This window comes from Hemitrygon akajei, chromosome 9, assembly GCF_048418815.1.
Source record: "Hemitrygon akajei chromosome 9, sHemAka1.3, whole genome shotgun sequence".
NCBI classification, from domain to species: Eukaryota; Metazoa; Chordata; class Chondrichthyes; order Myliobatiformes; family Dasyatidae; genus Hemitrygon; species Hemitrygon akajei.
Genome location: NC_133132.1, coordinates 110,038,052 through 110,065,823, shown reverse-complemented (window position 1 = coordinate 110,065,823; position 27,772 = coordinate 110,038,052). Strand labels below are relative to the sequence as shown.

Here is a 27,772-nt window from a genome sequence, read left to right as displayed (position 1 = left end):
CGGGTGCAGGTCAGTGGGACTAGGCCAAAAAATGGTTCAGCACAGCCAAGAAGGGCCAAAAGGCCCGTTTCTGTGCTGTAATGTTCTAAGGTTCTATGGCATTTGAGTTGTGCCTAGCCATACAAGTGTGGGTGGATTGACACATCAGGTTTCCCCTCAGCTGTTCCAGAGAAAGCATTCCTAGAATATCAACCTCTCCTTATATTACACACCCTCAGATCCAGGCAGTGTCCAGGTAAATCTCCCCTGCACCCTCTCCAATCTTCCATATCCTTCCTGTAATGGAATGACAGAACTGAGTGCCATACTCCAGATGTGGTCAAACCAGAGTTTTATAAAGCTGCAGCATAACTTCCTGACTCTTGAACTTAATTCTTAGGCAAATAAAAGCAAGCATGCCTTGGGCCTCCTTTAACACCCTATCAAATGTGTGTCCACTTTCAGTGTGTAATGGACTTGGACCCCAAGGTCCCTCAATACATGAATGCTGTTAAGGGTCCTGTCATTAACAGTGTACTTTTAATGTCATTAACAAGCTGACAGCAGCACCAATGTTCCCCAGCTCTGAAGTAGAAGTTAGTCCCTAAAACCCACTCACCAAAGAGTCCTGGAGGGCCTCATTGTCTATACATTGTCTCAACAGTCTCATTGACTCATTTTCTTAACATGAGTAGAGTGATTTTGGGGTCCGAGTTTGTGGCTTTCTGAAAGTGGTTACACAGGTCAATAGGGTGTTTAAGAAGACATATGCATGCTTGCCTTTATTTGTCACGGCATTGAGTTCAAAAGTCAGGAAGTTACGTTGCAGCTTTATAAAACTCTAGACTGCATCTGGAATATTGCATGCATTTCTGATCGCCTCATTATAGGAAGAATGTCGAGGCTTTGGAGAGGGTGGATAGGAGGCTTACCAGGATGCTGCCTGAATTAGAGGGCTTGTGCTAAAATGAGAGGTTGGACAAACTTGGGTTATTTTCTCTGAAGCGGTGGAGGCTGAGGAGAGATCTGTTATGATTATGAGAGGCATAAACAGAATAGATAGACAGTATCTTTTTTCCTAGGGTTGAAATATCTAACACTATAGGACAAGCATTTAAGCTGAAGGGGGTAACTTGAAAGGAGTTGTGAGGGGCAAGTATTTTTTACACACAGAGCAGCGGTTGCCTGGAATGCCCTGCTTGGGATGGTAGTAAAGGCAGATACATTAGGGACTTTTAAGATACATTTGGATAGGCACATGAATGTGAGGGAAAAAACGAGGGCTATGTGTAGGTCAAAGAGATTAGTTTAGTTAGCCATTTGATTACTAATTTCATTGGATAGCCATAATGTTGTGGGCTGAAGAGCCTGTTTCTGTGCTCCACTGTTCTGTTCTATTGTTGCTCTAGTCCAAATACTGTCTGAGGAGCCAAGCTCCGCAACTCAAGTAAGAGCAAATGACCTTAAAATCAAGTTTGCAATTGATTGAGTACGGTTTTAAATGTTCCAGGAAACTTCAGGTCAATGGGAATTAAGATGAAAATTATCATAAAGATGGACAAGTGAGATAATTGATCCTGAATCATTTCAGCCCCAGGAGATCACTATAAGAGTTTCTCAGTAGCATCTGGATGATAAATCTGTGGCCTTCCTTCCAGAATAAAGTCAGCTATTTTCATTTTCACTTTCAGTCATGGCCCCTCAGCTAATGAACCAGTCCATGCCATTCCCATGGAATCTGTCAGCTTTTAACACCGAACCCCCCCTCCCCCCACACCAAGTTCAACATGGCAAGATCATTACATTATCTTGCTCTGTTAACCTTGGTGATCCCCTCCATTATGACCTTCAGCTCTTCCGCTTTGACAATGAGCCTTCGAAGTATGTTGCAGTAACCGTGTCTCTTGCCCAGCCTATTCGATTATAGTAAATTTGTGAACCTTAGAATCTACACAGAACAGTCTGCAATTTCTATTGAATATTTTATTGAATATTTTTATTGAACTCTTTCAGCATAAGAGAAAAATATTGCTTAAACAGTTTATTAAAGTTTATTAAGAAATAATGTAATTTGCTTTATAAAACATTTGTTAACATCTTTGGTATCATTATCTGTGACTGTTCTGATCCCATATTTTTCTCTGTGTACGATAATTTTGTGGTAAGGGTTTAGTTATTGCATGCAGCATAAACACTACACAAAATCTATCAATTAATTTTTAAAAAGTCTGTGTTTTAGACAAACAATTTTGCAGAGAGTGTGGAGCATGGCACAAATGAATCAGAATCAGGTTTATTATCTGACAGATATCATGAAATGTGTTGTTTTGCAGCAGCAGTGCATTGCAAAGATATAAACATCTATAAATCACAAAAATAAATACATAATGCAAAAATAGAATAATGAGGTAGTGTTTCTGGGTTCATTGTCCATTCAGAAATCTGATGGTGGAGCAGAAGAAGCTGTTCCTACATTATAGAGTGTGTGTCTTTGGGCTCCTGTATCTTCTCCTTAATTATAGTAATGAGAAGACTGAATGACCCAGATGGTGAGGGTCCTTAATACTCGATAACACCTTCCTGAGGCACTGCCTTTTGAAGATGTCCTCGGTGATGAGGAGGGGTACGCTGAGCCTGCAGCCTCTGTAATCCTGTGCTTTGGAGCCTCTGGACCAGCTGGTGATGCAACCAGTCAGAATGTATTTTAACAGTCTGTGGTGACATATCAAATCTCCACAAATTACTAATGAAGTAGAGCTGCTGGAGTGCCTTTTCCAGGAGGTCAGTAGGCTCTGATGATGAAAAGAATGTCGAATCTACAACAGGCAGAAGTGTGGAGTGCGGAAACGAAGGAGCCACGTTGACTGTGTATCGATGATCAATCCCAGCGATCACTGCAGTGAACAGAAGTGATGCTCGTTAAAGACACTGACTTCAGATTCCAGATTTCCATCAAGTGCACGACCCTCATCTCCAGAAATTCCCATACCTACCGAACATTATTAAAACAGGAAAAAGGGAAGATGAGGCAAGGACAGAAGGAGCGTTTGTGACAGAAGAAAATATAATACAAGAATTATGAAATCATTAGGTTTAAGAGATTTTGTTCATTCATCCATGGATTTACACAAGATGGGCAAGGCTAAAGTCTTTCTGCCATCAGTAATTCCCCTTGAGTATGTGAAGACCTCTTACAGTTCCAGACCAGTAGTTAAGGGGCATTGACCCCCTTTCCACGTATCTCCTTTGAACTTTCCCCTTCTCACCACAAATGCATGCACTCCAGCCTTTGACATTTTGACCCTAGGGAAAAAGATACCAGCTGTCTACTCTATTTAGGCTTTCCCTAATTTTATACATTTCTATCACGTCTTCCCTCCGCCTCTGCCTCCTCAGAGAAAACAACCCTAGCTTGTCCAACCTCTCCTTATAGTACATGCCTGCTAATCCAGGCGAATTTTGTTCTGCACCCCCTCCAAGGTCTGCACGTCCTTCCAGAATGTAATGCTCTAAATGCGGCCTGACCGAAGTGTTACAAAGGGAGCATTTATAATGAAGGGCATTGAGTATAATTGTACCAAGAGAGTGAAGAAACATGAAAGATTGCAATGGAAAATGAAAAGTTAGTTTAAGATGGTATCCGATTCAGAAGCTGTTTAGCTTGATAAACCCTGACCTGCAGTCTGTGCGCACAATACATTTAGGAGCATAATGTCAGGTCTTGGTTTATTGAGAAACTTAGAGTGGAATTAGTCTAATACTCTTCCTACTGAAGTATAACAAAACCCCCCATAGAGACAGGCCGTCAGTCATGACACTATTATGCCATGCTTTTGTTGCTTCTGACCTCAGACTAATGATTAATTTGCATTACTATAGCAACACAAATAGTTTTGGGAACACGTTTGTTGAACAAAGCTGAATTCAAGCACGCTCTCACAGCCTACAATCTGCGCTGTGATCAGAGAAAGATTCTATTATCAAAAACTTGCAGTTATGTAGCTTCCTATCCATTTCTTACCGTTGTGAAATTTTTGAGTAATGCTGCTGCTTAGAATCTAGAGATTCATAGCAAGCGCTCAGGTCGTCTGGGTTCCTGAGCCTTTTTAACTGGTTGATGGAATTTGCTGCTCTGTGACTTAATTCCAGGTCCCCACAAACTTACTGCCTTAGCTGGATGCAGATCTAACCATGTCAGACTGTCTTGATGGAACTTGACATCCTATCAAACCTGAACTCCACAAAGCTGTGATATCTCTAATTCCTTGTTGTTCAAAGTCAAGTTTATTGTCCTATGCACAAGTACAATAAAAGATATATTTGCAGCAGCATCACAGGCACAGAGCATCAAGTAAGCAGCCTTCACAAGAAATTCTACTACCGAAAGAATTTTAGCTCTGAACCCTTGCCAAAAGGGTTCAGTAGCTATTATTTATAATTTGATCATGAAATTACAGCCAGAAGCATCAGAAAAAATTAAGAAGGAATGGGAAAGAAGAAATTCATTGTCTTATATCCACTGAACAGTGGGAGAAAATTTTACTATTAGTCAATTCGTCCTCTATTTGTGCTAAACATGCCCTAATACAATTTAAGGTTGTACATAGAGCTCATATGTCTAAGGATAAACTTGCTAGATTTTACTCCTATGTTAATCCAACCTGTGACAGATGTCATTCTGATGTTGCTTCATTGACCCACATGTTTTGGTCTTGCCCTTGTTTACAAAATTACTGGAAAGATATTTTCAGTATTATTTCAAGAGTTCTGAATATCAATTTCCAACCGTATCCTTTTACTGCAATTTTTGGTTTACCAATGGTGGATAATAGTCGTTTATCCTCTTCATCTCGACGATTGATTGCGTTTGTTACATTAATGGCTAGAAGATCTATTTTATTGAACTGGAAAGAAATTAATCCTCCAACTATATTTCAGTGGTTCTCTCAAACTATCTCTTGTCTGAGTTTAGAAAAAATTAGAAGTGTTGTTTTTGATCCTTCAGTTAAATTTGAAGAAACTTGGAGACCATTTATTCAACATTTTCATATGAGTTAAATTGTCTTTTCCTAAACCTCACTTTGATTATCCTTAATTATTTGGATGGAGGTTCAGAGTTATTGGCACTACTGTATATATTTAACATTATGCAATGGCCCATGTTGGTTAGTTTTTTTTCTTTCTCTTTTTTTTGGGGTTATTTTTTTTTTCTTTTTGTCTCTTTTGTTCATAAATACTTTGAGTTTGAGAGGCTATATATACTGATTATTATATATTTGAATGTCTACTTAAACTATTAATTATGTACTCTCAAACACTTTGTATTCATGTTTCATTTATGTTTGTTTAAAAAATTAATAAAAAGATTTAAAAAGAAAGAAAGAAAGAAATTCTAATTTACAAAAAAATTACACAACAAGTAACACAATTAGACAAAAAAAATCGATTGTAATGCAAAGAGTATTGCTATTCTGAAGTAGTGATTGGGGCTTTTGCCAGTTGTTGCAAGAGCCAAATGGTTGAAGAGAAGTAGCTGTTCCTGAATCTGGTTGTGTGGGACTTCAAGCTTCTGCACCTCCTGCCCATTTGTAGCCATGAGGAGATGACATAGCCTGGATGGTGGGCATCACTGATGACAGATTTTGCCTTCTTGAGCAATGTCAACTGTAGGTACTATTGATTGTGGGGAGGGACGAGCCCGTGACTTATCGCACAGAGTCACTACTCTCTGCAGCTTCTCGCGTTCCCATGCATTTGAATTGCAGTATTGGACCATAATGAAACCAATCAGGATACTTTCAAAAATACACCTGTAGAAGTTTGTTAGAGTGTTCAGTGACAAGCCAAAACTCCTTAACCTTCTGAGAAAGTTAGGACACTGGTATGCCTTCCTCATGATTGCATCTATGTGTTGGCCCTAGGACAGATCATCAGATATTCTCCACCAATCCCACACTGGTTCATGTTTTCCCTCCTTTGCCTTCCTGAAGCCAACAATCAGTTCTTTGGTATTACTGACTTTGAGTTGTAGCAGTGCTATTGAAGGAGGTATTGGGATCTGAATTGGTTTCTTTTGTAATCGCAATGAGATACAGTGTATACTGTTCATACAGATCAAGCCATTGCAGAGTGCATTGAGGTAAAACAATAACAATGCAAAATAAAATGCAAATCTACAGAGGAAGTGCAGTGCAGGTGACCTATCACATTCCGGAAAGATGACTCATCCCCACCTGTGATTCATCCAACAACAGTCGTGTCATCAGCGAGTTTGAAGATGGCTTTGGAGCTGTGCTTCACCACACAGGTTTGGGTGTAGAGCTGTGGGCTGAGCACACTGCCTTGATGTACAGATGCTGTGTTGTTGATCAGCAAGGATATGTTGTTGCTAGTCCTCACAAATTGAGGGAGTCTAGCATCCAGTTGCAGTAGATGTTATCAAAGGTGGGAGGACGGTTCCCTGTTGTGTTGCTCAGTGTCCAGAACTCTGCGACCTCTTACATTCCTGTGCATTCAAATTAGCGTACCAGACCATGATGCATCTGACTGGCAATCAGTTTTCCATTATTATGAGGGAAATGTGAACACTGAAGTAATCAGTGTAATTTACTGAGCTATGGTTAGTTATTTAAATATAAAACAACTGGATATTCTGTCTTCGCTGATGTTGAGTTGAGAGCATGTGGAAGTCACTAAAACAGAGTTGGAGTTAAAGTGACTCACACGCTGACACATTCCAGTCAGCCTGAGTTACCTGTTTAGAGCTATAAAGTTCTGTGAATATAATGTTTGTAGTGGAAATTAGAGCAATTATACCATGTTAGTAGTCGTCTTTCTTGTACAAATTAGGAAGGTGAAATTCTACCTGCTAATAATTTTATTCCAGTATTACCCGTCATGTTTTTTGTTGTAGTTATCAACACAAGGAAACTTGACCTTTGGTGGATATTTATCCAGCATAATGAAAATATTTATTTTTTATCTGTGATGTAAAAGATGCAGATATTCACTGAGCTGGAAGAGACATTCAGTATTTTGTGCATTGTAATTACTGAGATATTTATTGGTATTAAATCTGTTCTTTTGGTATGAATATGCATGCCAGCGTTTTTGTGGAAACAGACGAGATACAACTCCCCATGCTTTAATGAACTGTTATCTTACAGAACTAAAGCCATGAATATTTTTCTTCTTAAGCCCATCTCACCTACTGAGGCACTGGCCACTGACAGTAGCTCACCAGAGTCCTCTGTCCTGGGCAGTCTTTCAAGTCGTCTCCAGCAGTAACCTGACTTACCTATCTTATAGTGTGAAGATAACTTCCTCTCCCAAGGATGATGTCTTTGGAGTTTCTGTGGCGTTACGGTAGCACTGTGGTCCTGAATAAGGATCTTGGCCAAAATGTCCTCTGTTTATTCATTTCCATAGATACTACCTGACCTGCTGAGTTCCTCCAGCATTTTGTGTGTGTTGTTCTAGGTTTTCACAGGATGGGGTTGCTAGCCCCATGCCCAACCCTCTTCCTTTCGCAGTTGGATTTGGGAACGTCCATGGCCAAATTTAAAGTCACAAATATAATGTGCGTTAATCTTTATTGGATGAACATAGGTTATTAAATCAAAGGTAGTGTTTGGGTCACACTGATTTATGTTTTTTTTACTGGTGTTTAATAAAACACAAGGCCAGCAAGTAATTTACTACTGCTGATATTAACTTTCTGATTGTGGTCTTTTGTTGACAGACCAACAATTCTCATGGTCACCTTCTCATCCCTTCGATGAAGCCATCTCCTCTCCATCATCGAGGACCATGAAAGGATTGACTACGAGTCGTACGCAGCCCCAGCTCAGCTCAGCGCACTCCTGTGGCCTAGTGACGGATGACTGTGAACATTCCCATGAGCACTCGCACCATGGCCTGGATTCCCGCCAGTCATACCTGCTCAGTCCGACAGACAGCTGCCAGATGGACCGTCACCGCTGTTCGCCCCGCAGTTCCATACACTCGGAGTGTATGGTTCCCATGGTTTCCGGGGAGCACGTGTCCAGCAGCACATTCCCCCGGATGCACTACACCTCCCACTACGACTCCAGGGACGACTGCACCAGCGTGTCACACACAGGCAGCAAAATCAACCGCATCCCCGCCAACCTGCTTGACCAGTTTGAAAAACAGCTGCCACTACAACGTGACGGATTCCACACGCTGCAGTACCAGCGCACCTCCACCACCAACGAGCAGCGCAGTGAGAGCCCCGGCCGTATCCGCCACCTCGTGCACTCTGTCCAGAAGCTGTTCACCAAATCTCACTCGCTGGAGGGTGCCTCGAAGGGGAATGTGAATGGCACCAAGGGAGAGGGCCGACATTCCGACGATCACCATCATTCCCACCATCCCAAACATGGCAAGCGGAGTAAGAGTAGAGAGCGGAAGCCGGAGCCCAAGCATAAGTCGGCAATGAGTGCCTGGTGGAGCTCTGATGACAACTTGGACAGTGAAAGCACGTACCGTACCCCCAGTGCGATGAGCAAACATCACATGGACCACATCTCTCAGTACTATCCAGACAGCAGTCAGGGGGCCTTCAGTGATCTTACGCTGAAGACATCGAAAAGCAACAACGATGTTAAATGCTCTGCTTGTGAAGGACTACCCATGACTCCTGAAGGCAAATACATGAAACGGAGTTCGTGGTCCACACTGACTGTCAGCCAGGCTAAGGAAGCCTATCGCAAGTCATCTCTCCATCTGGAGAAACCTCTCCTCCATCAGGAAATCAAATCATCTCTAAGGCCATGTCATTACCTACAAGTAAGTCACAGATTCTCTTTGAATTTTGGCAGCCCTATTGACATTTTCCACTTTATGTTGTTCATCTTGACAGAAATTTAATAAATATAATAGAAGTTCATAATATTGCATGGTCCTACAAACAATGTATTCCCTTACCAATTTGAAATTGGTTTATTATTGTCATATATACCAAGATACGGTAGAAAACTTTGTTTTGCATGCCATCCATCACAGATCATTTCATCACATAAGTACATTGAGATAATACAAAGGAAAAGCAATAGCAGAAAGCAGGTTAAAGTGTTACAGTTACAGAGACAGAGCAGCACAGGTGAAGTGCAAGGACAATAATGAGGTAGATTAAGAGATCAAGAGTTCATTTTATTGGTCCAGAGGTCCATTCAGGAGTCTCATAACAGTGGATTGAGCTCTCTTTGAAGCTGATGGTACGTGTTCTCAAGTTCTTGTAACTTCACTCCAATATGGGGTTGGGGAGGAGAAGACAGAACAGGAGGGGACTCACATTATGTTGGCTGCTTTCCAGAGACAGCAGAAAGTGTAGACAGAATCCATGGAGGGAGGCTAATTTGCACGATCACCATCATGTGTTTCTGGACGGAGCAGTTGCCATGCCAAGCTGTGAAGCATCCATGTAGGATGATTTCTGTGGCACATCTGTCAGAATTGGTGGGGGTCATTGGGGACATGTTGAATTTCCTTCATCTCCTGTAGATGTGAGCTTTCTTGGCCATAGGATCCATACAGCTGGACCAGGACAAATTGTTGGTGAACTTGAGGCTGTCTACCATCTCCACCTCAGGACCATTCATACCATTATGCTTATGTGCAACATCCTGTTGTTTTCTTCAAACTTAGCTTCTCCTCTGGTTCCCTTTTCCCTCAATATTTTGTCAATTTTTATTGATGCCCCATAGGAAGCATCTTATCTGGATGCATCATGGCCTTCTATGGCAATCACATTAAACTAGGTCCCCATGTATTAGCCATTTCTGCCCTGGTACAAAGTCTTGGGCTGTCCACTCCATCTACAGTATATGCCTCTTATTGTCATGTACACCTCTATCAAAGCACTTCTCATCTTTCTTCACGCTAAGGAGAAAAGCCCTATCTCACTAAGCCTCTTCTCATAAGACATGATTCTGCAGGGGTGGAAGGCTAGAGACATTGTGTGGGCAGAAGGGATTAGTTTAATTATTTGGTCAGCAGGCCTGTTGTTGTGCTGTACTGTTCTTGGACCACCCATCAAAAGGCAGGTCAACTCAGTGAGCAATCCTTGATTGGCAGGAGGTAGAAGAGTAAGAATAAAGGGAGCCTTTTCTGGCTGGCTGTTGGTCACAAGCGATGTTTCACAGTAGTCTGTGCTAGTACCACTACTTTCTTATGTTGTATGTCAATAATCTGGATGATGGAATTGATGCTTTGTGACCAACTTTGTTGGTGATACAAAGATAGGTAGAGGAGCAGGTAGCACTTAGGAAGCAAAGAGGCTACAGGAGGACTTAGACAGATCAGGAGAATGAGCAAAGAATGGCAGATGGAATACAGTGTCAGGAAGCACTTTGATAGATTAAATAAAAGAGCAGACTATTTTCTAAATGGAGGGGAAATTCAAAAATCTGAGGTGCAAAGGGACCTGGGAGTCCCCATGCACGATTCCCTGAAGGTTAATTTGCAGGTTGAGTCTGTGGTGAGAAAGGCAAATGCAATGTTAGCATTCATTTTGAAAGGACAAGAATATAAAAGCAAGGATGTAATGCTGAGGCTTTATAAGGAACTACTGAGGTCTCAGTTGGAGTATTGTGAGCAGTTTTGGGCCACTTATCTATGAAAAGGTAAGTTGGCATTGAAGAGGTTTCAAAAGAGGTCTGATATTGAAAGCCTCATCATATGAAGAGTGTTTGATGGGTCTGGACCTGAATTCAGAAGAATGAAGGAAGAATCTCATTGAAATTAAGACCGGAGAACACAGCCTCAGAAAACAGGAACATCCATTTGGCATGGAGATGAGAAGGAATTTATTTAGCCAGGAGTGGTGAATCTGTGGAATTTGTTGCCACAGGTGGCTGTGGAGGCCAATTCATTTGGTATATTTAAGGCAGAGGTTGATAGATTCTTGATTAGTCAGGGCATGAAGGGATACAGGGAGAAGGCAGGAGATTGGGACTGAGAGGGAAATGGATCAGCCATCATGAAGTGGGGAAACAGACACAATGAGCTAAATAGCCTCATTCTGCTCCTATATCTTTTGAATTTATGGCCGTAATCCAGACACACTGAAAAATTGAATAATTTATACAATTATTGATTTAAACTTATATGAACCTTAATTACCAAACATATATGAGAGATACATCTTCCCTCAAAGAATAATTGGAATAAATGGACAATCATTCCCCAATATTCACTTGGTTCTATCTCAGATTTCATCTGTAAATATTTATTATTCAAGCCTCAAGCATGTGTGGAAATTTCTGTTTTAAAAATGAGATATTGTTGCAAAGATCATTGAAACTTTATTCACATGAATCTGCTGTAGCCAAATCCAGGACTCCTTGGACTGAAGGTAAGTTCAGTGTGTGTTGATAGCAAACTCTTCCCAGTGGAAGTACACACTCGCTATACATACAGCTGTTCAACTTGCAATGACATCCACGGAGGGAACTGCTTGTGCAAAATGTTCAAAGGTGTTTTCGATTTGTGTTTGTCTCAAGCACTGATCTGCTAGCATTTCAGATTCAGGTCAGTGTATTGTCATAGTCACCAGGGTGTAATAAAATTCCTTATGAAATTTCTTGCTCACGTGAAGCTCCCAGAGTAAACAGTGTATGTAATAATAAATGCAGTGATGAACGCAAAATGTCAGAACAGTGCAGAGATTGCCGTACACTCTGAAGCAGTGAAAACAGAAATGGTGACGCGTTGGCAGTGACAGTGTCTCACTGGTCCAGATGAGTTTCGCTCCTGCAATTCATGCCATCAACACTGGAGCTGAAAAATTCCCAAGGTACTGTGATAATAAGAAAGCACTAAGGGCGACGGAATAGGAGGTTACTTCCAACCAAATGCACTGAAGATGATTTTATACTGCACAAAGAAGCAGCAGGGACTGGAAATTAATGAAATAATTTAAAACAATTAACAAGGATGAAGCAGGGCAGTAATTACATCAAATGTGTGAGTGGACTAGCACTGCAGCAGAGTTGTCACTTTAGAATTTTTTCCAGACTATTATTCCCATGAGTGAATCCTTGAAGTTCATGTTTTTGTACAAGTGAACAATGCACCTACATAAAAAAGCACAGAATGTCAGAATCATTTCCTGCTGAGGAGCCTCGGAAATGGTAAAATAGTTGGAGAGATCCTGGACTCGTGAAGCCTGGAGTATTGATACTGGTTTATTATTTTCACATCTACTGAGGTGGAGTGAAAAATTTGTTTCACATGCCATCCATACAGATCAATTCAAAACACAAGTGCATCAAGGTAATACAGGGGAAAATCAATAACAGAATGCAGAATATATTGTTATAGTTACTGAGAAAGTGCAGCATAGACTAACAATAAGTTGCAAGGCTATAACACAATAGATTGTAAGGTCAAGAGTCCAACTTTATTGTACAAGATGTCTGTTCAGAAATCTGATAACAGCAAGATAGAAGCTGTCCTTGGGCCTAGTGGTGCATGGATTCAGGCTTTTGTATCTTTAGCCTGATATAGAGAGGCAGAGAGAGATGTCCTGAGTTGGGAGGAGTATTTGATTATGCTGACAGTTAATCCGAGCCAGTGAAACATGTAGATAGAGACCATGGAAGGGACAACTAGTTTGGGTGGTGGACTGAGTTATGTCCACAACTCTCTTCAGATTCTTGTGGTCTTGGGCAGTGTAATTATACTAAAAACTCCTTTCCAGCCACACTAGACACTCACCAATATGCTTAACAACAGAACTACTCTATGATAGATGCTACGGCATCTGTCATGCACCTAGCTCTGACATAACCAGAAAACAAGGACATTTATATCAGAGTGCTGTTTCTAGATTTCCATTTGACATTCAACACTATTGTCTCACAAACGCTGCTGAACAAACTCCTACTCTTCAGTCTAAATACACCACTGTGCAACTGGATGTAGGACTTCCTAACCAACAGATCTCAGATAGTCAGATGTACAACCACTCCTCCTTCTCATCATCTTCAACATGGCTGAACCCCCAAAGCCCACTGCTTTACCCTCTGCTCAAACATGACTGTGCACCAAGTACACTCATTGTCAAGCTCACCGATGTCACAACAGTGGAGGGGCTCATCACCAGCAATGATGAGTCAGCCTATGGAGAGGAGGTGGAAGAGCTTGGTACCAGGTGCCAGGCAAATAACCTTTTCCTCAATGTCAACAAGACCAGGGAGATGGTTATAAACTTTAGGAGAACTAGCACCACTCAAACCACTTTTTCCCATCAGTGGCACAGCCCCGGAAAAAGCAGGCAACCTCATATTCCAGGGGGTGCACATCTTGTGCAACTTACCATGGTCCCAGACCACATCCTACTCAATCAAGAAAGCTCACAAACATCTCCGCTTTCTGAGGAGACTGAAGAGAACTGGACTATGCAATTCTATAGTCATGACTTTCTTCGGATTCATAGTAGACAGCATCCTAACACGCTGCAACACTGCACGGTATGGACATTGCACTGCAGAGGGTGAGAAGGCTCCACAACAGCTAGTCAAACTGCCTAATGCATTACCAGCACCAGCTGACCCACCAGCCAGGGCTTGTATAGAGAAAGGTGCTGGAAGAACCGACTAACACTGTCCTGTGCATTGGAGTGGAAAATGATCGATGCACTGTTGGTTTTGAAAAGACCTCTCGTGAATACTGATTGACTTGAACCCAAAGTCAGTGTACGATCCCACAACCTAGTGACACAGCCTGACATTGACCTTATCAAAATCATGGCTGGCGGTCAACATCCCAAATTTCTGTGTCATGGTGACTGTTGAGGATTGGTGGAAACATCTTCACCCCTCCTTCCTCCCCTTCCTGTTTTCCTCACTTTTCCCTCCCCAAATCCATCCACCCATCTCACAAACACAGTTCCTCCACAGTCCCCACCCATGTGCCCTTGTTCTTAACCCATCTCCCTTTCTTCTCTCCCCCTACAGTTCCCAGTCTCACCTCCTGTACTCTGATGTCCAGCAATGGTAGCCTTTTGTGTTCCTGCTTATCGCGACCCTAAAGACACCTCATTCCCACCTCACCACAACTACATTTTTTTCTTTTTGTCTGCCTCTATCTAACATCTCCAGACCTCACCCTCACCTCCCTTACCTGGATCAATCCACCAGTTATCTTTCAACCACCTTCTCCCCCCTTATCAATCAGGTTTCCCCTCAGCCTCCACTGCTGCAGAGAACCCCACCAGTGTTTGTCCAACCCCTCCTTATAGCACGTGTCCTCTAGTCCTGGGGAACCTCTTCTGTACGCTCTCAAAAGCCTCCAGAACCTTCATAAACACACATCCTTCTGCATTCAACGATCTGGAATCAACTTTATTTGCCATTTACACTTATGTGTATTAGAAATTTGCTGTGGTGTGTTGGCATGACATGCATCAAAAACAATGTTCAACAATAATAAAGGATTATATAAAATAAAGTTAAAAGTTTCAATATGGAATAAAATATGCATAAGTACATGAATACCAGCATGTATTTACAATGTAAATGGCAATATAAAAAGTGGTTTAAAGTGTTTACAGTGCAGTGCAGTCATTGAGGTAATTGATAGAGGAGGGATGGGGAATAACTAGAGTAGTTGATCAGATTAACTGCCCAGGGGAAGAAACTTTTAAAGTGGTGATCAGAAATGAACACAATGCTCCAAGTGCAGCCTTACCAAACTTTTATACAAGAGCAATGTGGCTTTCCAACATTTACACTGAATTCTCCATCCAATGAAGATAACTGTGTTGTACACTTTCTTTACCACCCTATGTTGTCATTTTCCCTCTGTATGTTAGTGCTGCTAAGGGTTCCTGCCATTACTATAGAAGAAGTACACACTCATCCACTAAGCCACCAGGACTTTGGAATTAGCGGAAGCGGCATTTATCCTTCTTGGTGAAAGTGCCAGTGTTGAAGGATCAGTGGGCAGCAGAGCAGAGCAGCTGCCTCACAACCCCAGTAACCCAGGTTCAATCCCGACACAAGGTCCTGCAGACATGTTTCCTCTGGGGGTTCTGGTTTCCTCCCATGTTCTAAAGACATGTCAGTTAGCGGTAACTTGCCGCTTGCGTATAAATAAACTGTAATCTGTGGTGTTGATGAGATGTGGGATGAGGGCAGAGGGTGATTGATGGTTGGCATAGACTCAGTTGGGCAAAGGGCCAATTTGCTGAACTACATCAGTAACCATCTCATCCCAACATATTCTTTGATGCACCCAAACTTGTCAATCGTAAGGATGCAGACGTTTGTGAGCCTCACTGTGGTCTAACGTGAGTGTTTGTGGATTATGTATCAGCGGCTGACCCAAAAGATCTCACGTAAGTGTTCTGAAGACAGAGTGGCTGTAAGTTATTTATTTTAAACAAAATGGGCACCACAGTAGCGTAGCAGTTAAGCATGACATTATTACAGCTCAGGGGGTCAGATTTCAGAGTTCAGTCAGGGACCCTCTGTAACGAGTTTGTACAACCTCCTTTTGGAATGCGTGGGTTATCTCCGATTTCCTCCCCCTGTCCAAAAGCATACCAGATGGTAGGTTTACAGGGCATTGTAAATTGTGTGGTGACTAGGCTAGGGTTAAACTGGGGGTTGCTGGCAGCGCATCTCAAAGGGCTGGAATGGCCTGTTCTGCACTGCATCTCTAAATAAATAAATATTTAGAAACTAATATTTTGACAGCAATTGTGTGGTTTTAAATTTGATTGAAGCCATTATACTCCGATGAATAATGGATTAATCAGTATCAACATCATCAGAAAAGCATGTTGCATCAGCCTCCCGAAAACAGGAGGGAACTGATATGCTGACACCTGCTAATTTCTTACAATATCATACAACATACAACTGCACACATAGGAACAGGTTCTTCAGCCCACAATGTCTGCCTTATCAAATTAAACAAATCCCTTCATTGGAGGGATATGTGGTCTATACCGTCCATTGTCAACCGTTCACATGTCTAACAACCTCTTACATTCCACTATCTCATCTGCCTCCACCATTGCGCATTCCAGGCACTTACATTCTGTAAGAAAAACTTGTTCTACACAACTTCTTTAAACTTTCCACCTTTAACCTTAAATAGACATCCTTTAGTATTTGACATTTCTACCCTGGGTAAAAGACTTTGACTGCCTACCTATACCTCTGGCATTCTTATCAATTTCTATCAGGTCCCCCTTAGCCTCCACCGCTCCAGAGAAAACAATCCAAGTTTGTCCTACCTCTCTTTGTTGCACAAGCTCTCTAATCTAAAAAAGTTGAATTTCCCCATGGGGATGAATAAAGTATCTATCTAATCCAGGCAACATCCTGGTGAACTTCTTCAGCACCCTTGTTAAATAAAAATCTGGAACGAGTTCTTATTGTTTGCAGAAGCTACCATATATTAAAAGAATGACTGTTTTATCAAGTATGGTTCTTTGGGAGATTCAAATTGGAATCTTATTTAAGTTTCAGGGATAGAAGAGGGAAATATAACATATGGTTTGTTGCTAGAGCAAGCAGTTTCTTTGAATGAATTAACTACCATCCGTAGCCTTGAGCTATCTTCCCTTGTTGTATAATGAACATCTCAAGCTGATTGGGAATGGAATACCTGAGAAAGATTATGCCACCACTGTTAATGTCAGTCAGATTTTTCTGAACATTGCTGCTTGTCATTCCCTCTGGATTTCTGCCAGATAGTTTGAAGCATTTTGTTCAAGTTACCAGTAATAATCGCTCTTAGGACAGAATCATTTGTACTAATGCCCATCAGGATAAGGAGTAATGGCATGGCATGGTTGGGCTCAGTTGGCTGGTCCTAATAAGTTGCTGGCATTGTACATCTTATTTAAGCATAGATAAACCCTTGGTGACATAGGAGAATTATTCATGGGCTTTTTAGTCAGTTTCTTCACCAGGGATATGACGGCTGCTATTCCCTTAAGATAAAGCATGTGGATCTTTATAGACGACAGTAGGAAGAATTCCAGTGATCTATAAGTAATAACTTGCTTGCTTGGGAGAGATGGATCCTTCCTGCTTTTCTTTTCTGAGTTAATTCCTATGGATCAGAATGGCACAGTGTTGATAACCTCAAGCATTAAATCTACAAAGTCAAATAAGGTTGTGGTATGGCAGATAGTCATAAATGTTAAACCTATACTTATAAAGATAAAGCAAAAAAGTTAGCTTTGTTTTTTATATGGCAACGTACATTGAAATATGTCATTTGTGTCAAATCAAATCAGCGAGAGTTGTACTGAACAGCGCACAAGCATTGCTGCACTTCCGGCACCAGCATAGCAAAGCCACAACTCATTCTCCCTAGCCATACATCTTTAGAATATGGGAGGAAACCAGAGCATCCTGAGGAAACCTATGCAGTCACAGAAAAATGTACAAACTCCCTCCAGGTGGTGGGAGTGATGCTGCAGAGCAATGTGCCAGCCGCTACACGAGGTGTGGTGCCCATGCCCACCATCACCTAATTTGGTTAAAATTGCCAAAGACTCTGCACAGCTAGGTGTGTGCTGCCTCCATAGGTCTTTGCGTTAGAGTGGGTATTAGTTAAGTACTGGTGTTGGTTTATTACTGTACTGAGATACTGTGAAAAGTCTGTCTAACACAGTTTTTGATGCATTCAAAGATGCTCTTTTGCACACCACTGTTGTAACACACGGTTATATGAGTTACCGTCACCTTCCTGTCAGCTTGAACCTGTCTCGTCATTCTCCTCTAACCCCTCTCATTAACAAGGCATTTTTCACCCACAGAACTGCCATTTACTGGAGGTTTTTTGAGTTTCACACAATTCTCTGTAAACTCTAGAGACTTCATTCCCCCCTCTCCCACCTACCCAACTTCAACCTTCCCTGGTCTCACCTATTAACTGCCAGCTTGTACTCATCCCCCTCTCCCCAACCTTTTTCCCTCTTGTTTCCAGTCCTGATGAAGGGTCTTGGCCAGAAATGTTTACTTTTTTTTCCTTCACACAAGAAATTCTGCAGATGCTGGAATTCCAAAGCAACACACGCAAAATACTGGAGGAACTACAGGCAGCGTCTATGGAAATGAATAAACGGAGAATGTTTCAGGCTGAGTCTCTTTTCAGGATTGTAAAGGAAGGGGGAAAATGCCATAATGAAAAGATTGGGGGGAGGGGAAGGAGACAGCTGAAAAGTGATATGTGAAGCCAGGTGGGTGTGAAAGGTAAAGGGCTGGAGAAGAAGGAATCTGATAGGAGATAAGAATGAACCATAGTAGAAAGGGAAGAAAAAGTGGACCCGGGGGTGGTAATAGGCAGGTGAGAAGAAGTAAAGGGCCAGAGTGGGAGATAGAGGAAGAGGGGAAGAGGAAAGAAAAAATGCATTCCTTCATTCCTTTCTATAGATGTTGCCTGACCTGCTGAGTTCCTCCAGCATTTTGTGGGAGTTACTCCAAGTGTGGTCTAACAAGAATTTTATAGAGCTGCAACATTACTTTGCGGCTCTTGAAGTCAATACCCCAATTATTGAAAGCCATTGCACCATATGCTCAAATAGATTAAAAAATGCTGGCATATCCTAAAACTGAGTTATTAGGATTCCTGGGAGTTTCACTCAGTGGCTGTTTTATTAGCTACTTGCTATTCCTAATAAAATGGCCATTGAGTGTATGTTTCTGGTATTTTGCTGCTGCAGCCCATCCACTTAAGGTTCAATATGTTGTGTGTTCAGAGTGCTCTTCTGCACACCACTATTGTAACACATGGTTATTTGAGCTACTGTCACCTTCTGTCAGCTTGAACTAATCTGACCAATCTCCTCTAACCTCTTTCAATAACATGGCACTTTCACCCACAGAACTGCTTTGCTCACTGTATGTTTATACTTTCTTACACTTGTAAACTCTAGAGACTGTTGTGCATGAAAATCCTAGGAGATCAGCAGTTTTGTGATACTCAAACCACCTCATCTAGCACCAACAATCATTTCACGGTTGAAGTCACTTAGATCACATTTCTTCCTCTTTCTGATGTTTGGTCTGAACAACAACTGAACCTCCTGTCCATGTCTACATGCTTATATGTATTGAGTTGCTGCCACGTGATTGGCTGATTAGCTATTTGCAATAATGAGAAGTATAGGTGTACCCAATACTGAGATATGTCACCTTGTGATTCATTTACTTGCAAGCGTTCACAGGGAGAAAAGAAATACAACAAAATTTTACCAAAAAACTACACATAAACAAAGATTGACAAATAACCAATGTGCAAAAGGAGACCAATTATGCAAATATAAATAATACTAAAGATATGATTTGTATGGAGGCCTTGATAGTGAGCCTGTCATGGAAAGCCCACACATGCAAACAAGTTAATGAGACTTTAATGATCAAATTAAACCTGCCATTATGGGTTACCATGAAGAGATGGAACTAATTAGGGTTGGGCAATAAATCTTAGGCTTGCCAATGAGGCATGAATCCCAACAAAGTCACAAAGAAAATAAGTGCATACATTTCTCCCTCCCTTTTTTTCCTTTCTATATTCTGGCTCCTTTCTTACCCCTTCTCTTTTGCTCACCTCCTCCTTCACTTTCTTCTGTGATCTACTATCCTCTCCTAGAGGATGCTTCTTCTTCAGCCCTTTACCTCTTCCACCTATCACCTTCCAGCATCTCACTTCACCCCCTTCGCCCACCCACCCACCCAGATTTCTCCTCACTTGGTTTCACCTATCACCTGCCAGCTCGTACTTCTTTCCCTCACCCCTTCATCTTATTCTGGCATCTGAATCTTGGACCAAAACATCGACCATTTATTCCTCGCATTTGATGCCTGACCCACTGATTTCCTCCAGTATTTTGTGTGCGTTGCTTTGGATTTCCAGCATCTACAGAATCTCTTTTCTTTATGAAGTGCATGAGTTGATTGAGCATAGTGATTTCCTCCTTGCTTGCTTCAAGAGAATGTCAAGTTTGATCTCCTTGAGTTATTCCAGAAATGTTAAATCTTGTCTTTGCTAATCTGTGATCCACTTTGTTTTTTGATAGTTTCATCCTGACATAATAAGTAATGAATTAGAATTTAACAGCTCCATTAATTGGTGATAAAGGAAAGAAAATAGTTTAAACCATCATAAAAGTTGCAATTACTTTATAAATGGTGAAATTTAGGAGATAATGCATCCAGCTTGCCTCAAGCAAGTTTCCCAATCAGGTTTACTTACCTCAAAGATTTCATGCTAGGGGAAGGTGAATGACTGTAAGTTGACTCAAACCTGAGAATAAATAAAGGTACAAATTGATATCTACAAAGAATAGTAGATACAGCCCAGTCAATCATAGATAGAGCCCTCTCCAGCATTCAGCACATCCTCATGGAGCACTGTCGCAGGACAGCAGCATCCATCATCAAGGACCTCCGCCATCCAGACCATGCTCTCTTCTTGCTGCTGCTGTTAGGAAGGAAGTATAGAAGACTTAGGACCCACAATCCAGGTTCAGGGACAGTTATTACCCCTCAACCAGCAGGGTCTTGAACCAGTGGGGATAACTTAGCTCAACTTCACTCGACCCATCACTGAACTGTTTCCATAACCTATGAATTCACTTTGGTGGACTCTTCATCTCATGTTTTTGATATTTTTTGCTTATTTATTTATTATTAGTCCTCTTTTTTTCATTCCTTTTTGTATTTGCACGGTTTGTTGTCTTTTGCACATTGTTCATTTTTCTGTCTTGTTGGGTGTGATCGTTCGTTGATTCTGTCGTGTTTCTTTGTGTTTACTGTGAATGGCCACAAGAAAATGAATCTCAGGGTTGTATATGGTGACATATATATACTCCGATAAAAAATTTACTTTGAACTTTGGTGTATGTTTGATCAACAAACAACCTATTGGAGGAACTCGGCAGATCAAATTGCATCTGTGGGGAAAAGTCATCGTCGGGACCATGCATCAGGACACCAGCATGTCCATTTGCTTGTGTCTACCTTGGATCATTGTTCTTCATTTAACATTATAAAGTTATGAGAGGTATTAACAGGTATGTAGTCTGAGCCTCTTTCCCAGCAGAGAAATATCAAGTACTAGAGGACACCAGAGGAACTGTAGATGCTGAAATCCTGAAAGATTAGCATCCTGAAAACTAGAGGGCAACACCTTCAGGTGGTGGGGGTGGGGGGGGAGAGTTTAAAGTGGTTATGCAAGGGAAGTCTTTTACACAGAAAGTAGTGAGCACCTGGACTCCGCTGCCAGGAGAGGTGGTGGACGCAGATCAGAAGGTGGAGTTTAACGGGCATTTGATCAAAGATATAGTTTGTGTGCAGGCAATGGGGGGTTAGTTTTATTTGGCATCATGGTAGTTACAGCCAGTTCCTGTGATGCTCTGTGCTCTAACATCATTCATGTTCTTCAGTTGTCTGGTTCCCTGAAAGCTGAACACCAGGTGCACATTGGGATTGATGTCATGGTGTCAGTACTGGATGGAAGGAAAACTTGCTGATTCACTGCTGTTGGTAAACCTCAATAGGTGGAACTTCCCAGTTACAGCTGTCAAATCCCTGTAATTTGCCTCTATTCCACACTTCATAGACTCTAAAGAATGAACTGAAATGAAGTTCAAAGCATCAAAAGACAGTACAGAATTCAAAAAGGCCATTCAGCCCATCACATCCATACTTCCCAATTTACCTATCCACACCAATAGACTGGGCTTTCTGTGGTGCATCCATAAATACTGGTAAGAGAGAGAGGAGGACTTTGCCGAGTCCACAAGACCACAGATGGCTTTGATCTGAAGGTTCATCGTTGTGTTCTGCCTGATTTTATTCTTTGTGGTTCTGATGTAACAGAACAATTTGATGGGGAAGCGGGAAGTTAATCACCTTGCTGAGGGTGTGAGGTGCACGAGAGCCTTGCCAACACAGGATTCCAGATTTCTTCCATTGCAGGACACCGGTTCATCAGAAAACAATGCGATAGTTTCATGTTGGCCACCAATGATACTAGCAATTCTTTCACATTCATTTAATTCAGGGAAGTTAAATTTCTACCGGGGATATGAACTGATTTCTCTTTGATCATAGGTCCTATCATCTTGGATAACAACTGCAGTAACATACCTTCTATGTTTCTGTAACCTTATATTGAAGTGACAAGACAAAACGTGCTGACAATTGCCATCAATTTTACTTCATCTGTTTCAGGTGCCCCAGGATGAGTGGGGAGGATACCCACTGGGAAACAAAGATGAGGAAATTCCTTGCCGGAGGATGAGAAGTGGCAGTTATATTAAGGCCATGGGTGATGAAGAAAGTGGTGATTCTGACACAAGCCCAAAAGGTTCACCCAAGTCTGCCAGTCTCCACCAGACCTTAATGAAAGCGGCCGGGCAGAAGCTGGACAATCAGAAGTGAGCAGTCCCTTTGTTTCCTTCCTATCCCAGATGGGAATAAGGTGTTGGGGAGGGTGGGGTTCAGAGAGCGATGAGGACACATTGTACTCTCTATTTGATTAGGATTGATGCGGGCTAATGACAGATCACCCACAGCATCCTAACTGTGCAGTAGGTTCAGTGGGAAGAAGAAAGGTTCTCCACTTCCTAGCGGCAGTCTCAGGGGTTTCCAATCAAGTCACTTCCTAGATCATTTCTGGAAACTGTAGTTCTCCCCACTACCCACCCTTCCATTTGCTTTAATAGGTATTTTGGAGGAGCAGGTGGTCTGTGGAAGGACTCAGACAGATAGGTAGAATGGACAAAGAAGTGGCAGATGGAATATGGTGCAGGGTATGGTCTTATGCTTTGGTAGAAAGAATAAAGTTGTAGACTGTTTTCTAAACAGAAAATAAAATTCAAATATCAGATGTGCAAAGGGGCTTGGAAATCCTTATACAAGATTCCCCAAAGGATAACTTGCAGGTTGAGTTGGTGGTATGGAAGTTAAATGCAAAGTTAACATTCATTTCAAGAGGACTAGAACATAAGAGCAAGAATGCAATGGTAAGGCTTTGGAAGGCACTGGGCAGACCACATGGAGTATTGTGAGCAGTTTGGGACCCTTATCTAAGAATGGGTCTGCTAGCATTGGAGAAGGTCCAGAGGGGTTCATAAGAATAATTCTGTGAGTGAAAGGATTAGCATATGAGGAATATTTGAAGTTCCGAGCCTGTACGCATCAGAGTTTAGAAGAATAATGGGTGATGTCATTGAAACCTATTGAATACTGAAAGGCCTAGAGTGGACATGGAGAGGATGTCTCCTATAGTGGGTGAGTCTAGGCCCAGAGTGCACAGTCACAGAATAGAGGGACGTCCAGTTAGAACAGAGATGAGGAGGAATTTCTTTAGCCAGAGGGTAGTGAATCTGTGGAATTTATTACCATAGATGGCTGTAGAGGCCAAATCATTGAGTTCATTTAAAGAGGAATTTGATAGGTTCGGGATTAGTCAGGGCTTCAATGGTTACTGAAGGCCTCCCTCTCACCCCACCCTCCATCTCCCTCTCCCTCTCGCCCTCATCTCCCCCATATTCTGCATCTGCTTCTCCCTCTCTCCCATCTCCTGCTATCTCTCCCTCCCTCACAGAAAACTGAAAATAGAACGTTGAATAATGCAGCACAGGACCAGGCTTGGTCCATAATTTTGTACCGAATCAATTAAATTAGTACCAAATGACCAGCTAAACTAAAACTCCCTACCTACACAATGTCCTACACTGTATCCTTCAATTTTCCTCACATTCAGTTGCCTTAAATGTCTGATATATCTGCGTCTACCACTACCCCCAGCATCTCATTCCATGCACCCACCACTCTCTATGTAATAAAAATGACCCTCACATCTCCTTCAAATTTACCTTCTCTCACCTTAAATACATGTGCTCTGGTATTAGACATTTAATCTCTCTTCCATCTCTCCCATCTCCCTGACACTTTCTCCCTATCTTCTATTATCTCTCCTTTTCTCCAATACACTCTCTCTCCTCCATCTCCCTCTCCCTCTCTCCCCATCTCCCTCTCTGTCGTCCATCTCTCCCTCACTCTATCCTCACCTCTCCTTCTCTTTATCCCCATCACTCCCCATTCACTCTCATTTCTCCCCAATCTCACCCATTTTCTTCTCTGTTCTTCCCCCATCTCCTGCTATCTCTCCCTCCCTTCGTCATTCATTTCCTTTTTCTTCACTCCCTCCCTCTTTCCCCAACTCTTCACTCTTCCACGCCCATCTTTTCCATCTCCTCCATCTCTCCCCCCACTCTTCACCATCTCTCACATCTCCACACCACCTACTCCCCATCATCTTCCCCATCTCCTTCCTCCTTCCCAACACCCCTTTTAAGATTCAAAGAAAGATTTATGTTACAAAAAGTTATTCAGCTAGAGTCATAGAATTCTACAGCACAGAAACAGGCCCTTTGGCCCATCTAATCTGTGCCAAACAATTCCTCTCCGTAGCCCTTCCATGTACATATTTAAATTTACCTTAAATGTTATAATTGACTCTGCATCCACACTTGCACTGGCAGCTCACTTGACACTCTCAGCACCCTCTAATTGAAGAAGTCCCCCTTAAACATTTCACCTTTCAACCTTAACCCATGATCTCTGGTTATACTCTCAGTGGAAAAAGCCCACTTACATTTACCCTACCTATACCCCTCATAATTTATATGCCTCTATCAAATTTCCCCTCAATCTTTTATGGCACGTTCTAGGGAATAAACTAACCTATTCAACCTTTCCCTATAACTCAGGTCCTCAAGTCCCAGCAGCATCCTTGTAAATTTTCTCTGTACTCTTTCAATCTTATTTACATCTTTCCTGTGGGTAGGTTACCAAAACTGCACGTAATGCCCCAAATTAGGCCTCATCAATGTTTTAGACAATTTCAACATATCATCCCAACTCTGTATTTAATACATTGACTTGTAAAGGCTAATGTGATTCAAGCTTTCTTTGCAAACCTACCTATCTGTAACACCACTTTCAAGAAATTATCAATCTGTATTCACTATCCCTCTGCCCTACCGCCCACTGTGTAAGACCCACACTGGTTGGCCCACTGAAAGTGAAACACCTCATGCTTGTCTGCATTACATTGCATCTGTCATTTTATTAGCCCACTTTTCCAGCTGGTCCAGATCCCGCTGCAAGCTTTAATAGTCTTCCTCACTCTCCGCTAGATGCCAGTCTTGGTGTCATCCACAAATTTTCTAATCCGGTTTACCTCATTATTATCCAGGTCATTGATATAGATGAAAAACAACAATGGACCCATCACCAGTCCCTGTAACACTCTACCACTCACAAGCCTCCAGTCAGAGACCCAACCATCTACTGCAATACTCTGGCTTCTACAAAGCCCATGGTGAATTCAATTTACTACCTCATCTTGTATGCAATATACCTTGTAGTTGAGCCTTCTTGACCAACCTCCCATATGGGACCTTGTCAACAGCCTTGCTAAGGTCCATGTAGACAATATCCGCTGTCCTACCTTCATCAATTTTCCTGGTAACTTCCTGGAAAAACTCTGTAAGATTGGTTAGACTCAACTTACCATGTACAAAGTTATGCTGACTGTCCCTAATCAGTCCCTGTCTATCCAAATAATTATGCTTGGTCCCTTAGAAGACCTTCCAATAACTTTCCTACCACTGATGTCAAGCTCACCAGCCTATAACTTTCTGACTTATTCTTACAGCCTTTCTTAAACAATGGAACAACATTCGCTATTCTCCAATCCTCAGGCACCTCACCTGTGGCGAAGGATGCTTTAAATATTTCTGCTAGGATCCCTGCAGTTTCTGCTCTAGCCTCCCACAGGATTCAAGGGAACACCATGCCAGGCCCTGATTTGCCTCAAGACAGCAAACACTGTAATCTGTATAGGGTCCATGACCTCGGTGCTTCATTGTCTCATATCTATGGACTCTGTGTCCTGAGTAAATACAGATGAAGAATTCTATTTAAAATTTCCCCCATCTCTTTTTGCTCCATACATAGATTACCATTCTTATCTTCCAGAGGACCAATTTTGTCCCTTGCAATCTTTTTGCTCTTAACATATTTGTAGAATCCCTCAGGATTCTCCTTCACTTCTTCTGCCAGGGCAACCTCATGCCTTGTTTTAACCCTCCTGTTTCTTTCTTAAGTCTACTCTTGCATTTCTTGTGCTCCTCAAGTACCTTGTTTGTTTCTACCTGCCCATACCTGCTATGCTTCACAATTATTCCTTAACAATGGCCTCAGTATCACTTGAAAACCAAGGTTTACTAAGTCTGTTATCCTTGACTTTTATTCTGACAGTCACGTACAAGCTTCGTACTCACAAAATTTCACTTTTGAAGGCCTTCCACTTACCAAGTACACCTTTGCCAGAAAATAACCTACCCAATCTATGCTTGCTGGATCCTTTCTGATACCATTGAAGTTGGCTTTTCTTCAGTTTAGATTCTGAACTCAAGTACCATTCCTATACTTATCCATAACTTCCTTGAAACTAATGGTATTTTGAACATTGGATGCAAAGTGTTTCCCTACACAAACAGTTTTCACCAGCCCTGTCTCTTTCTCTATTAGGAGATCTAGTATTACACTCTCTCTAGTTGGGACTTCAATTTACTAATTAAGCAAACTCTCTTGGATACATAACAAACTTTTTCCTATCCAGCCCTTTTACAGTATAGGAGTCCCAGTAAATATGGATTAAGCTAAAATCACTTAATATCACAACCTTGCAACAAACTGTGATCTCTCCACAAATTTGCACCTGTTAGTTGATAATGTAATTCTATTATTGTGGTCATACCTTTCTTATCCCTCAGTTCTCCCCATAAAGCCTCACTAGATGAGCTCTCCAGTCTCTCCTGACTGAGCACTGCTGTGAGATTTTCCCTGTCTAGTAATGCCACTTTGCCCCCCTTAAATCCCTCCTCCTCTATCACGTCAAAACATTGGAACCCCAGAACACTGAGCTGCCAGGCCTGACCCTCCTGTAACCACATCTCACTAAAGGCTACAATGCCATAAATCCTAGGCTCATCCACCTTTGCTACAATACTCCTTGCATACTCCCACCATGATCAACCTTTAGATTCCTGACCTTGTATGTAGGCTTAACATCTTTCTCCTCAACTTCTCTATTACCTGCTTTAGCACTCTGGTTCCCATCCCCTGCAACTCTGGTTTAAATTCACCTTCTCCACCCCCCCCCCCCCCCCACCCCCTGCATTAGCAAACTTCCATTTAGAAATTATTTGTGTTTGAAGCAAATTCAGCAGGTTTCATATTTTACCAACAATTTGTGATTTAAATAGTTGGTTTCTATTATAATGATTGCAATATCACTCTGGAAATCCGACACCACACAGGACAGAACAGCCAGTTGATAGCCACCAGCTCAAAGGAAAGGGCTGCAAAATCAAGGGGATCATCACCCCCTGGAAGTTGCCCTGCAAACCACACACAATCCTGACTTGGAAATATATCAGTGTTCCTTCACCATAACTGGGTCAGGCTCCTGGTACACCTTCCCTAACTGCCCTGTGGATACCGAGACCTCAAGAATCGCAGCTGTTCACTAAGGCAGCTGTGGGGATGGGTGACAAAATGCAGGCTCAGCCTGCAAAACCCACATCCCTCAAATTGGAAAAAAAATCTGTTTACAGATGTACTATTATCTTGAGAAGATCTCAAATATGGCCCCACAGTATGACCTGCACATATCTGGCAGGCAAAGCATGCACATCACAACAACCTATCTCCAAGGTAAG

General features: G+C 41.9%; 1 protein-coding gene across 8 annotated transcripts in view; it reads left to right on the top strand.

Annotated features, from left to right (window-relative positions):
- Window positions 1-27,772, top strand: part of dlgap2a (discs, large (Drosophila) homolog-associated protein 2a) — a 571,596-nt gene that overhangs the window by 452,519 nt on the left and 91,305 nt on the right. For all 8 annotated transcript variants that reach the window (XM_073056782.1, XM_073056777.1, XM_073056775.1 and 5 more), the window contains 2 exons: window positions 7,721-8,790; window positions 22,206-22,411. In XM_073056782.1, the coding sequence (XP_072912883.1) occupies window positions 7,789-8,790; window positions 22,206-22,411 (1,208 nt within the window). In that variant the 5' untranslated portion in view covers window positions 7,721-7,788. The remainder of the gene's footprint in view (window positions 1-7,720; window positions 8,791-22,205; window positions 22,412-27,772) is intronic.